The sequence below is a fragment of the Artibeus jamaicensis genome, unplaced genomic scaffold (assembly GCF_021234435.1).
Source record: "Artibeus jamaicensis isolate MK-2021 breed Jamaican fruit bat unplaced genomic scaffold, CSHL_Jam_final contig_797, whole genome shotgun sequence".
NCBI lineage: Eukaryota > Metazoa > Chordata > Mammalia > Chiroptera > Phyllostomidae > Artibeus > Artibeus jamaicensis.
This window is the reverse complement of record NW_026521977.1, coordinates 7,950,286-7,964,609: the sequence shown is the minus strand read 5'-3', so window position 1 is coordinate 7,964,609 and position 14,324 is coordinate 7,950,286. Positions and strand designations below refer to the sequence as shown.

General features: G+C 37.5%; 1 protein-coding gene across 3 annotated transcripts in view; it reads right to left on the bottom strand.

The window, feature by feature from the left end:
• Positions 1-14,324, bottom strand: part of NUCB2 (nucleobindin 2) — a 48,240-nt gene that overhangs the window by 1,935 nt on the left and 31,981 nt on the right. The window contains exons 10-14 of one of the 3 annotated variants that reach the window (XM_053673112.1): positions 14,172-14,264; positions 12,399-12,488; positions 7,135-7,315; positions 6,796-6,877; positions 5,311-5,439 (exon numbers count right to left, since the gene is read on the bottom strand). In XM_053673112.1, coding sequence (XP_053529087.1) covers positions 5,311-5,439; positions 6,796-6,877; positions 7,135-7,315; positions 12,399-12,488; positions 14,172-14,264 — 575 coding nt within the window. Of the gene's footprint in view, positions 1-5,300; positions 5,440-6,787; positions 6,878-7,134; positions 7,316-12,398; positions 12,489-14,171; positions 14,265-14,324 lie in introns of those variants that run through there. The other 2 variants (XM_037150541.2, XM_037150544.2) reach the window with 2 other exon arrangements.

Sequence of the window (14,324 nt, the reverse complement as noted above, 5' to 3'; positions counted from 1 at the left end):
TGCATGTTTGTCTTTGCGATTAATAGGTGGTGGGATTTTTAGATACCTGTGTTTCAGGCCCAAAGATCCGCAGAATTCCAATGAGGTTGTACAGAATGATTTCTTGGCCATAGAACAAAGTCCCCCCTAATGGAGTAGCCCCTGAATGTCTAAAAGTTGATGGAGTAACAGCCCCTCCTCTACCTTGGACTGGAATTTATATTTATAGAATTAGACAGGCTAAAAAACAGGAGAAGCTGGTTAACTATTACAAACTGAGCACGTAGAAACAATTGCTAAAGAGTTAGAGTCCAAAGTACATAAAGTAAGATTCTAGACAGGAAGATAGATAGTTAAGTTAGACACCACAAAGGCCTTGTAATAAATTTCCTATAACCACTGTTCAGTCTAGCGTATCCTTTTGACCCGTGCCAAATTCTGAGAACTTTAATAAACATTTATTCATCAATAAGACATTTAAAACTCTGTACATACAGCTATTTCTAATTGTCTGATTAATGGCTCTCCTGGTCAAAATAACCTTTGTTTAACATAACTGAATCTATGGAATTTCTTATACTTTTCCTAGTTACCTCTGCATTGGTTTTTTCTGCTTGTGGGGAAAGGGGGACCCTAGTTCACTGTTGGTGGGATTGCAGACTGGTACAACCATTATGGAAAACAGTATGGAATTTTCTCAGAAAACTAAAAATGGGCCTGCCTTTTGACCCAGCAATTCCACTTCTGGGATTATATCCTAAGAACCCTAAAACACCAATCCAAAAGAACCTATGCATACCAATGTTCATAGCAGCACAATTTACAATAGCCAAGAGATGGAAGCAACCTTGGTGCCCATCAGTAAATGAATGGATCAAAAAATTATGGTACATAAACACAATGGAATTCTATGCAGCAGAAATAAAGAAAGAGCTCTTACCCTTCGCAACAGCATGGATGGAACTGGAAAGCATTATGCTGAGTGAAATAAGCCAGGTGTTGAAAGACAAATACCATATGATCTCACCTTTAACAGGAAGCTAAACAACAAAACAAACAAGCAAGCAAAATAAAAACAAAGACACTGAAATAGAGAACAGGGTGAGAGCAACCAGAGAGGAGAGGGGAGGGAATTTCAGGGGAAAAAGGGGAGGGATTTGGAGGAACTAGTATAAAGGACACATGGACAATAGCTAAGGGGGGTGGAAATGGGAGGGAGGTGGGCAGCGGGGGTGGGGGGTGGGGGTGGGCTGGGTTGGGAGTAAAAGACAGAAAACTGTACTTGAAAAATAATTAAATTAAAAACACACACACAAAGAATTATAAAAATAAATTATAAAATAAAAAATTTACTTTATTAAAAATAAAATATTTTAATATTTTAATAACAAGATACATTTTCATAATCCTGGAAAGTCTTGGGAAATATCACTGAGGATGAAACAAAAGGAAGTAAGAAAATGTACACAGGAAAAGTCAAAGCTATTGTCTACAATAGATTGCATACACATTATAAACAAAGGAAAACTTGTTTCCAAGCACGCAGAGCTTTGAAGACCACCGGAAGGGCTAGCGTGTAAGGGCTAGCGTACAGGCAAGGGGTGGCAATAACCAGGCAGGTGAGTGACGTTCATCATCAAGAATGTGATTGACATCAGTTAAAATGAATGCTAAAAGCTCTGCAGGGAAAACTGTAGACATTAGTAAAAATGAAATGTAGCTGTTTTTCTGCCTAATTCTCCAAATACATTTAGTGATTCTAAGTTATGCCATTATGAACAAGTCTTGGTTAAAATAAATGTGTAGACACATCTCAAAGGATTTTTACTGCCATTTCTACACAGCAGTTTTCTTTAGTGAGAGTTAAAAATTATAGTGGACCATCATCTTTTAAAATGAAATTTTAATTACATAGACCTAAGTATACTATAAAGTTAACATGCTTCATGTAAATTCACATATGAAACAAAACCCAAATTACTGATACATACCACTAAGTCAGTGAAATAAGCATTATGCTGAGAGCAAAGACTCACATCTAATGAGGTAGGAAGGAGAATGGTAAACACAGGACCGATGCTTTCTAACAGGGCCAGAGAGAGAACTATTAGTTACTTTCTAAGAAATAATATTCACTCACAAGTGCCCAGGACTCACAGAATTGCAATTTCTTAAGTCTGTAAGTGATTTTAGCTAGCAATTCTTTTTAAAATAATATAAATTACAATAATTTGCTGGAAACTGTGAGGTATGTCTAGGTTAATATCCATCATTTATTCATGTGAAAAAACATTTTAAGAAATTTCTGCAAGGTCTTCTTCAATGACTGTCCAATTTAACCACAGTCCACCATCTAAAAGAGTGTCCCCAGGAGATACAGGAGACAATATGAGGAAATTTCAGACCACTTTTTAATATTTCCTACCATTTAAACAATAAAGATAGGAATTCTTCATCTCAAAAAACAACAAAGAAAAGAAGAAAAAGTAGCATTACCTGGCTGAATGACTTTTGTGCTTTGTTGTTTTTTTTTAAGCTGAATATAAGCAGAACTTTTCTAGATTTCTATACTTAATTTTGGGATCTGTGATTTAAGAAAAAAGTCTGAAGTATGTTTGGAGGAATATGCAATAATTATCAAAAATTGTGAAATGAGGACTGAGAGCATAAAAATTACTAATGTGAAGAGAAACAATGTATAATTATGAGGTGTTACAGTGGATTGGTTCACTTCAAAACTTTACACATGCGTTCCTGCACTACAGAGGCAGGAAAATCAAACACTATTATTTCCCAACCTCCCTTGCATCTAGGGCTCCAGGCCTGACTGGCCCAACAATCAGATACACTCACCCAAGACTTTCACCTGGAACAGAGTCTCGGGGAGAGCGGCAGCACACGATGTATCCGCTTTTGCCCACAAGAAGCAGGGCAGCCGTGATATGACTCAGGAGCTGGCAACAGTTCACATCTTCCTAATCCAGCAGGCAGCTTTCCAAGATGGCAGGCAGCTTCTCTATTGTCCCAAAAGCAGTATAGCTTCTTTGGCAGCCCTGTCTTGTGATGTACTTCCTAGGCACTCAGCCTGGGGTCTGTTTCTTCAGCCCTCTCAAAGACACTGTGAGCTGTCTCTCCCCCTTCATCAATGCCATTCGGTTTAACAGCTAAGGAAGATTCCATTTACCCACAACCAAGAATCTTGACCTATACAGAATTTGGTAGCTAGAAGGAAGGTGCAGCAAGTAAAAGGATCTTACATATGAAGTAGGCTGAGTTGAGAAGGTCGGGCTTTGGGCCATGAACCTCATGCCAACCTAAGTTAAGGTATCAGGGAAAGTGGCGGTAGGATGAGGGAGCTACCCCAGCTCCACAAAGTCCGACAAAGACAGATGCCACTCAGGCTAAGGCTAAGAAGTCGGCAGAGATGGAAAGGCTTAGAGCTTTGCCGAGGGACTTGTCGTCTGTCCACAAGACAAATGGATAGACTCCTAAATCTGGAGCCTCGAAAAATTGATAAAGTCAAGTACTACCATACTCCATAAGTAAAGGTTCTAAGGAAGCAGCTAAAACTTCCTTAACCTTTTTCAAGACCCTCCCTTAAGAATGTCCTGCCCAGTAATGGGAGCCATCCTGAGGAAAAAGATCAAATAAAGCCTGTTGTCATCACACCCAAGCCTGTGGTGTAAATGGTCCCCAGTAGGGGCCATTCATTTAAGATCCCTGGAGAGCACAGAAGCCAGCAAGTAAACATGGTTTCTTTGGGAAAACAACTATGCCTTGACAAGACCTTAACAAACTATGGTTACTCATGGTAATAACTGAAGAAAACAGACCAAAAATGTACTAAGTTATTAGGGTCCTGTTTTGCCAAAAATCAAAATAAAAACCTTAAACCTAGCCTACAAGAGGCTGTAGCCATCAAAAGCAATCCCCAAGCCCCCAGACCCAAAATAATGGGAAATGAAGTGCTAGAACTGTCCGGCTTCCCAGAAAGGTGCTCTTTCCAATGCCCATGCAGATGTGCATTTAAAAATTAACAGGCACTAAAGACTTCTGAGAGCACAATGCCATGGGCCCTGAGGACATCAGACAAGGGACTTCCTCCCAGAGAGGGGAATCATTAGTTGCCTGACGGGAAAGCCAGGGAATATATCTACCAACAGAGCAGAGAGACCTTGCTGTGGATCAGCGATTGCATGTTTGCCACCTTCCCCTTTTCAAAAAGGTTCATTTTGTGGCAGCTGTCCTGTACCTATCCCGCCATGATACACAGGGAGCTCAAGAGGCAGGCGCCTTGCTTTTCAGTTTTGTAGATGGCCAGAGATATAGTCGTTGAACTGTGTGTAATAATGGTCTGGATTTCAGTGGTTTTGTTCTGAGGCGGGGGAAGCATTTTCTATGTTTCAGAAGAGTGTACATAGATATTTAGGTAGCCAACAAGGCTAGGTTAAAACTAAAAGTTGCCCACCAAACATTGTCTCTTCCCATCTTTTTTAGTCAAAGATCCTAACTTTTAGCTAGTCACATTGCCACAAGGATTTCTTACCTTCCCTAGCAGCAAGATGGTCATGTGACTCAGTTTGGGCCAATGAGATGTAAGTTCAAATGCTGTGGGGGTTCTCCTGGAAAACTGCAACGGGCAGCTGATTCAGCTGGAGAAAGTCCCCTTCCTGCCCTCCTCTACTGCCTCCAAAAGCAATCCTGGAGAGTACGGATGAGGTAACTTGAGGATAAAAACCATGCCCTGAAGAGGGCAGAGCAGAAGGGTAGGAACTTGGACACAACCTACCTATAGATTTCTCTTATATAAAAATGAAAAATTCCTACTTGGCTTAAACCGCTGTTATCTTTGGTTTTTGGTTATATGTAGCAAACCTGATCTTAAGTGGTAGAGTATAAAGCAAAACTATGAATGAAAAATGATTTGAAGAGGTAGCAAAAGCCACTCGGTAGAAGAATTTCTAGCTGAGGAAGTCAGGAGGAAGTTACCAGGGAATACTGGGGGATGTGAGGGTCTTCTCGGGAGAAGAATTATGAACATCAAAGAGACTTTTATTAAGAGAGGGGATGAGAAGTGCTGATAAAAGAATATCTATTTTCATGAGTGAGAGCAATCTACTTTCAAAGCAACAGAGAGCTTTCTCACTTAGTTACTGATAGTTTCATTACATTATGGCAGAAGGCCACTTAATTAAAGTGCTAAAGAAGAACAAAGAAAAAAAGGGGGGTATGAAAGTGAGAGCAGATATGGAGGTTTCCTTCCTGGTTTGGAGGGTTTCAATCTTTAAATATGTGTGTCAAAAAAAACATGTGTTCTCATATAAAACGTACCTTCCTTTATTCCATATATGCTTTAAAATATTTATTGAGTAGAGAAAGAGGAAGGGAGATAAGAAGATGACATGGACGTTGATTTTACAGTTTTCTTCCAAGTTCTGGTGGACTTCGGATGTTAAGTGACTGTTAAGAAAAACATATACTCTCATTTTAAAGGTATCTTCCTTTATTCCGAATCTTCTTTATATATAATATTTGTTTCTTTAAATATGCTTAGCTAATCATAGATCATGATTAAAAAACCATGTTCAACACAAACCAAATTTAGGAGCTCAGAAACACACAACAGATCATTCTACTTCTGCAAGATATTATGGCAGACACCAAAAAACTAAGTGAAATCTGGGTGTTTGACCTCCTGTCTTCACATTGTGGGTGATTAGACAGCAAGCTGGATTTTTTGAGCATGTATCTGTATGAAGGAAAAAGGCCTCCGACATAGATCTTCTACATAAAATGGACCAGAAAAGTCAAGGTCTGCTCACCAATACCACACAACTTTGAGAGTGGAACAGCTTGGGACACTGGAAGACACATTTGTGAAGACCACGTACCCACACTGGGGGGCCACAGCGGAGCTGAACTGCAGTTGCTCAACTCAATGGGTTAGTAATGAAGGTGGCTTCACGGCCCAGGTTCGTTTTCCTGTAGGACCTCAAGGGCCCCAAACAAAGCCACTTTACTTATTCTGGCTGAGAGACATTTTGGAAGCCAAGATTCAAAACTGATGATGAGACATTTGACCTGAAACTGCATGGAGTGATGTTTAGGAAGGTGAAAATAGATGAAGGCTGGCCAAAGGACCAGGGTCCCCTGACTCAATACCCCCCCCCCCCCGAGGAGGAGCCTAAGCATTTGCACCAGAGTTGGTAAAATGGTCAGGAGGCAGAGGAGAGAAGTTTCTGGACTTTATGACTTGAGAGCCCCACTGGTAAAGGCTTGGTGTGGGCTATGATTAGACTGAGAGAACAGAAAGCTTGTTTGCCTCACAAAAGGGTTGATGGGATTATGAACACTGGAATGTTCAAACAGGCTTATGCAGATAACCTGTGTTTTTTTCACCTGCATCTTTTATGGAAATGGATATTCTCTCTGGCTGGAGAATGCTTACTGTACCAAGTATTGTAAAACTATAACTGTGAATAAAGTCGGAACGGAGGCTATGGTAAAATACATAAATAAATCGGAAAAAAACATGTCCTCTGATATCAATAAATAATAAGGATTATAAACAATGTTGAAATAAATCACTTCACCATAAATATGGATATCAAATTATATAGCTGTTACAATGTACAGATAAATAAAATAGAGACCTTTTCATTTTTCTGTAATACAAGGTGCTCTATTTCTACAAATGTATAGCAAATAGCATAGATATTAATAATTTGAAATGATATTCATAACAAATGTAGATTTCAATTTATCCAGTTATTTTTATTTCCTTAAACAAACAAATAAGCAAAAAAAATTACATACGTGGCTCGAGCTGCGAGTGTCCACCAGGCCCTGATGGAGAAATTTCTTGTTGTAATTTTTTTTGTTCCATTTGCTGTACAACCTGGGGAATGGAAAAAGAATGTTTTAAAATGTGTTATTATTCAATTGTCTCTTCTATGTGTGACGTTTGACAAATGACAACACACTCGATGAAAATTATTTTCCAAAATGCGATATTCCAATTCTAAAATTTAGATTAATATTCCACAAAGCAATTTTAAAAAACACCAAGATTCAAAATACTGTAGCTAATCCTACACTGAAATATTACAACAGCACAGGCTTTTAGGAGAGCACCTCCTGCCACCGTCCTCTTACGCGATACAACCTGGTGATACTCCAGCTTCTGCGCCTCCAGCTGGTCATGCTGACGCTGTAGCTCTTCTTTCTGTTTCTGAAGCTCATCGGCTTTTTTCTTCAGTTCATTTTCTTGTATGGAGATTAGACTTTCATATTCTTTCAGTTCTTCCTCTGTGAAGAACTGTTGCTGATCTAATGTCTAAAAAGAAAAAAATGAAGAATAATAATCTTAGAAATGTAACCTAAGGCCCTGGCTGGGTGGGTCAGTTGGTTAGGGCATCATCCCCATGCACCAAGGTTGCAGGTTCAAACCCCCATCCCATGCCAGGGCACATACAAGAATCAACCGATGAATGAATGCATCAATAAGCGGAACAATAAAGCAATGTTCCTCTCTCTCCCTCTCTCTTTCTCCTTTCCTCTCTCTAATATCAACAAATAAATGTTTAAAAATAGCTTCCCAGTGATGGCAACATCTTCAAATAAATAAATAAATATGTATATACATATATATGTGTGTATATATATGTATTTTAAACGGGAATCACACCTTGTGGATATCCACAAGGTCTGATTCACCTTTAAAATTCTATGATTTTCACAGTACAATAGAATATAGTATTCTACCTTTTAGGTAAGAAAGAAGGGGAAATAAGAAACCATATATTTATGTACTCATCTGAGAAAAAGAAAACCCTAGAGACTAATGAGATTGTTTACCTGCAGAACAAAGGAGAACACAGGGTGGAAGGAACGAAGGGAGTGAAGGAAAGGAAATCACACTTGTCTGAATACGCTTTCTTGTACAGATTGGAATTTCAGAAACATGTCACTGTTTCACATACTCAAAAAACACAAATGAATAAGTAAAATCCACAGGGACAGAAAAATTCCCCAATTGAATACAAACAGAAGCCAGTAAGTAACGTTTTTATCTTAAGTGAATAAAATAACTGACAGAAGGGGGAGGAAAAAAAGAACTAACCCAAGGAACTTCTGATCAGGGTATTTGGAGTACATGCCCTCAGGTTAAAAAAACAGCAAAAAATCTAAATAAATCTTAAACTCTTCTTTGGCAGAGGCATGGATTACTGATTCTAAAATGCTTCGTGCATGCTAGTACTGAGCAAGAAAGTGGAATATTATTGTGGAAAATGGGATCCAGGTTTTGTATGAATTATAGAAAAAGATAAAATGTATTGGAATTGAAGGTGTTCAATTAAAATTTAAGAAAATAGTGTGAATGTATGAGTTTTAATATATATTGATAGCTAAATATACATATATAAAAATAAATATAAATGTGTATAGGTATGTCTCTACATGTGTGTGCAAATATGTGTGTACAGATGTATATACACATAATATAAATAAATAAAAATATATTTTTAAAAATTTTTTTAATTCCTCAACTTTGTTATCTGGCCAGGCCTAGAAGCAAGGATAATTCAGTAGCAAGGAGCACATTTGGCACCCAAATCCTGGTCTGAAATACCAATCTCACTAAAAAACAAACAAACAACAACAAAAAAAGTGCTCCTCAGAAAAATGACTCATTTCAGAAATGGAACAGAGAAGGACAAGAGAACAAGGACAGCCTTGAACGTCTTATGCTGAAAAATAAGAAAGTTCTCAAAGTATGATGAGAACATGTAAAAGACCCCAAAAACCAGTTTGAAGAAACTCCCTTTACCCAAATATGGAACAATTTGAGCATCAAAATAAATGATAGAAAGGATTCAGGCTTACTGAATAAAACAAGAAGCCACAAGTCTACAGTGAAATAAACAGGAAGAGAAGGGGGAAGGGATGGCTTATCCAACAGAAAGTCAAACAATAAATGCAGAATGAATGACGATTCAAAAATCACATTTGTCAACAGTCGCAGTAACAACTGATGCTGACCACAGTCAGGACAGTGGGTGCTAAAACCATTGACAGTAAGCCTCAAAGTATATCCTTAAAAATACACTAAAAAAAAACCAGAACTCTCATTTTGTTTAGGGGAAATGTAAATTAGTACAATTCTTTCAATACTTTACAATGTTAACGGTCTTAAAAATACTCCCTTGGGCGGTGGCTGGTGTAGCTTAGTGGATTGAGCACAGGCCTGCAAACCAAAGGATCACGGTTCGATTCCTAGTCAGGGCACATGCCTGGGTTGCAGGTCAGTTCACAGCAGGGGACACACAAGAGGCAATCACACTTTGATATTTCTCTCCCCCTCTCCTTCCCTTCCTTTCTAAAGATAAATAAATAAAATTAAAATATATATATTCCCTTGGTACTGGTAACGCTACATTGAGAACCTATTCTACAAAATAACCCTAAACATACAAAAAGCTTTATACAAAAGTGTGTTTATAACAGCACTTTAAAAAATAATAGTAGCAGACTGAATGTCTAAGCCCAAGGAAATAGTTAAGCACCCCACAGGTATGAGAATAATGTTTACAAATAGTATTTGGAAAGACTTTTCACATGATGTAGAAGGAATTTTTTAAAGCTGACTTCTGGTTCTGGCAATACGGTGGGTTTGACAAGATTCTTTTTTACATTGCAAAAGGTAAAATAGTAACTTTACAGTGCGAACAGCCAGGAGACACCACCTTAACCAAATAATCACAGTTATCATTGCCAGCTATGGGGATAATCAGCACATATGTGTCCGGATACGATGTATTTAGCATCCCTTCATTTATATTGCTTTCGAGGGCAGGAATCCTAAGGAAATGGCAGATACACTTAAACTGGTGGACGTTTTACAAAATATAGGGTCTATACTCTTTTGAAATAGTAATGCCATGAGACAGAATGCCTCAGGATCTATTTCAGATGAAAGGACACGAGAAAGACATTACAACTAAGCTCAATGCAGTATCTTGGGCTTTCTTTTGCTGTAAAAGAATGCTGGGGAAATTGACAAAAATCTCAGTGAAGTCTACAGATGAGCATATTGTGTGTATGGGACTGATGATTTTACTGTGATTAGGTAAGATAAATCCTTGTTTGCAAGAAATACACATTTGAGTATTTAAGGTTATGCTGGTATAGTATACAATTTACTCTAAAAAATCATTGTATATTATGTACACATACATACACATATACACAGACTTAAAATGGAAGAAAAAAGAGAAGGAGGCAAAGTAAATCTCATAAAGGATATTTAGGAGTTCTTGGTCTACTCTTACAACTTTTTGGTATATCTGAAATTATGTCAAAATGAATAAAAGTACACAATTATCTATTGATCTGGTTCACTGGGAGCACTAAAGGGACTGCATCTTTAAATAATTTTTGAATTTTTTTTCACCACAGTCCAGAAATATTTCAAATGTTAGACAAAAACATGTAACAAAAAGAAGCTGATTTCTCTGATCCCCAACCGAGATGACCCAATTCATCAAGACTGTCCTGGAGTCGGCACTGAAAGGTCACATCCTGGTTATACACCCAGGGAAACGCTTCAGTCCTGTGTAAGCCAGGACAGCCTGTCACCCATCTCAAATGATGTCGTGGACAGATGAACATCTAATGAAAATAGCAGTCCTTTTTTAAATATTCTACATAGAAAAAGACAATGTTCTTTCTTCAGTCTAGTTTGGTTGGTACCTCTCAACCACTCTTTTTTCCTTTTCATCCACTCTTGTAAAGATGTGTATGCAATCATTTGTACACAGTTAGCTATGGTAAAAATTGGCATACTTTTCTGCAGCAATTTGATGGATATATTTAGAAACTAAAAATATTTATAAACTTTGAAAATAGTTCTATTCTTAGGAATTACGGGCTCCCAGGAAAGTCACAAATGCCATAAATGTCTGAACAAATGGAGAGTTATAATAGTGATATCTATTACAGCAAAAAAAAAATGTGGAATGGATCCACAGTGTCTAAATCTGGAGGGATGATTTATATGTAGCATATAAATTATGCTATACCACACAACGCTAAGTAGTCATTATTTAATTCATTTCTTGGGGGAATGGCATGGGAAAATGTTCAGAAAATGTTAATAGGCTTCTTAAAATCAGAATTTCACAAATATACAAAACCATTTATATAGTATAAAGGCATTTTTTAAAATATGAGGTCTGTCCAGAACAAGTCCAACCATTGCTAATATAACAAGAACAGTTTGCATGACATTGATGTCACCATGAACTGGAATGCGCATATGTGAACAATGACAACTTCACTGTACTAGTCAGTGGGGGTAGTAGACCCCATTGAGTGAGCATGTGTGCTGTGTGGCCATCACATTCAAAATGACTGACTAGAGCATCAGATCTGCATCAAATTTTTCATTAACTTGAACATTCCTCCTTGGAAACTATTTGGATGATTCAGAAAGCTGCAGGTATGGGCAACTGGTGACTGGCAGCTTCATTATGACAATGTCCCCACTCATGCATCACATCATGTGTAGAGGTTTTTAGAGAAACATCAAATCACCCAGATGACTCAGCCCCACTGCAGCCCCGATTTGGCACCCTATGACTTCTGGCTTTTCTCAAAATTAAAATCACCTTTGAAAAGGAAGAGATTTTAGTCTGTCAGTGAGATTCAGGAAAATATGAGAGGGCAGCTGATGGTGATTGAGAGAACTGTGAGAGGTCCCAAGATACTTAACTGGAAGGGAACTGAAGCATCAATGTCCTACATACAGTGTTTCTTGTATCTTGTATCTTTTTCAAAGTACATGGCTGGATACTTTCTAGACATACCTCATATATAGTTATGAATTTATGTGTATATGTAAATTAAAGATGGGACTGTACACTATACCTTGTATGCTATAAAGGCATATACTAAATATATAAGCTCTTTCTATATTGGCATAACACAATATATAATTTTAGTATCTACCTCTAGGTAGCTTCTAATTTATTCTTTAAGTGTATTTATAGTTCTAATTTTTAAGAATGAACATTTTGTAATTTTTAAAAGACTTCTAAAGAAATCTCCCCTCCCCAAACAATCATATATTTATGGTAAAAAAAAATGATTAAAAAAATCTAAAAAGTGAGACCAAAACAAAAAAGAAATCTCTCCTCCTAAAAGACTTCTATTAATATGTAATGTTATTACAAATAAGAGATCAATTGCCACAAGCTTTCTAAGAAATCAAGTTCATTATTTTAAAGTGACATTTTACATGAAAAGCCAAATTAATAAGAAGATACATGCACACATAATAGGGAATAAAAGTTTAAAGTAGAAAGGACTGACGTAGAATGTCTTGAACCGTACATCCCATTTCAAGTTGGTTCTATTACCTCCCAGCTCTCGGGCTCCAAGAATTCCTTTTTTTCTGTAGCTTTCAAAAACTCTTCTAGAGTCAGCAATCGGTCTTTGTTTGAATCAACCTGATTAAAGGAAAATGTAGTAAAATCAAATAACTCTTTCTCGTATTACTTAAGACACTGGAAACTATCTTCCAGTAGATGCTGCTACACGAACACACAGCAGTTAGGGCTAGCCTAACATCCACAAACACTGAGGGGAAAATGAAAAACAAAACAGACCACTCGGCATTGTACCAGAATCAGAAAATAGACATTTTTCTCTTCTATATAATTCCAATTGGAAAATACTATGAAATATCTGTGTCCCTGATACCCCATTAGATCACTAAGTTGAAGTTGCTGATCTGACTGGTAAGGCTAGTACTGCCCTCCTCCATCACTATCCCATGGATAATCTCTCTTGAAGCCAAGGGTTTGGGCAAGAAAAATAACCTTTTCAGTAAGAGGACTGTTTAGCCAGAGTAAAGTTAAAATGCTGTCAATATTTCTTCTTAAAAACAAACAACTAAGTAAATCAAAACAAAAGTTTACAACCTCTCCAAACCCTCCAATGGCTCTTGTAAACTCTGACAAATTCAGTTACAAAAGTAATGCCCAAAAAGAAATCCACCTGTGCCCTGGCTGGTGTGGCTCAGTGGATTGAGCACTGAGGGTCGCTATGAACCGAAGGGTCTCTGGTTCAAATCCCAGTTGGAGCACATGCCTAGGCTGAAGCCTGAGAGGCAACCCACCCATGTTTATCTCACATACTGATATGTCACCACTTATCTTTCTTTCTCCCTTCTACTCTCTTTAAAAAGAAATAAATAAAATCTTTTTAAAGATATATTTTATTGATTTATTTTTAGAGAGGGGGAATGGAGGAGGAGAGAGAGGGAGAGAAGCATCAATGTGTGAGAGAAACATCAAACATCTGTCAGTTTCCTCTTTTATGCCCCCAACTGGGGACCGGGCCTGGAACCCAGGCATGTGTCCTAGACTGGGAATCGAACTGGTGATCCTTCAGTCCTCAGACCAGTGCTCAATCCACTGAGCCACAACAGCCAAGGTAATAAATAAAATCTCTTAAAAAAAAGAAAAAAGAAATCCATTTGCCACCTGGGATGCCAATAGTCAACAGAAATCCCAACCCATCAATATCAGGTAAAAATCACTGAAGCAAAACCATGCTTTGATGTCTATATGAGAGTTTTCAGCTTAGTAATGTAAACAAGAAATAAAGATTTGTTATAAACCACTTAGGTATTGGGTGTTTGGATTTTCTTACCAAAAACTAAAATGGCCATTTAATATACCAAATACTGGACTGCACTATTTTTTTATTTCCAAAAGGATGTTTATAGCTGATATGCAATAGCATCTTAATCTTTTAAGCCTTGGCTGGGTTGCTCAGTTGGTTAGAGCATCATCCCCATATACCAAGGTTACAGGTTCAATCCCTGGTCGGGGCTCGTACAAGAATCAACAAATGAATGCATAAATAAGTGGAACAATAAATCGACGTCTGTCTCTTTTTCTCCCTCCATCCTCTTTCTTTCAAAAATCAATAAACTTAAAAAATATACTTTAAAGGAGTTACAAATAATTTATTTATACCAAGGGGAACCTACTGCATATTCTGGATCAAAAATGCAAAATCCAAGTAAAAACTAATTCCATATATTCGCCTTCCATTTTGTGGTAAAATTTATCACAACTTGATAATCCACACAGGTAATATATCTTAAAACTTTTAAAACATACCTCATTCATTACATGTTCTCTCATTCTAAGCCTTTCTTCCTCCATTTCTACCATATCATCCTCTTCATTGTGGGGGTCATACACTTTCTCCAACTAAAAAGAAAAAATTTTAAACACCATAAAACAAAGAAAATGGAAGGAAAAAGAGAGAGA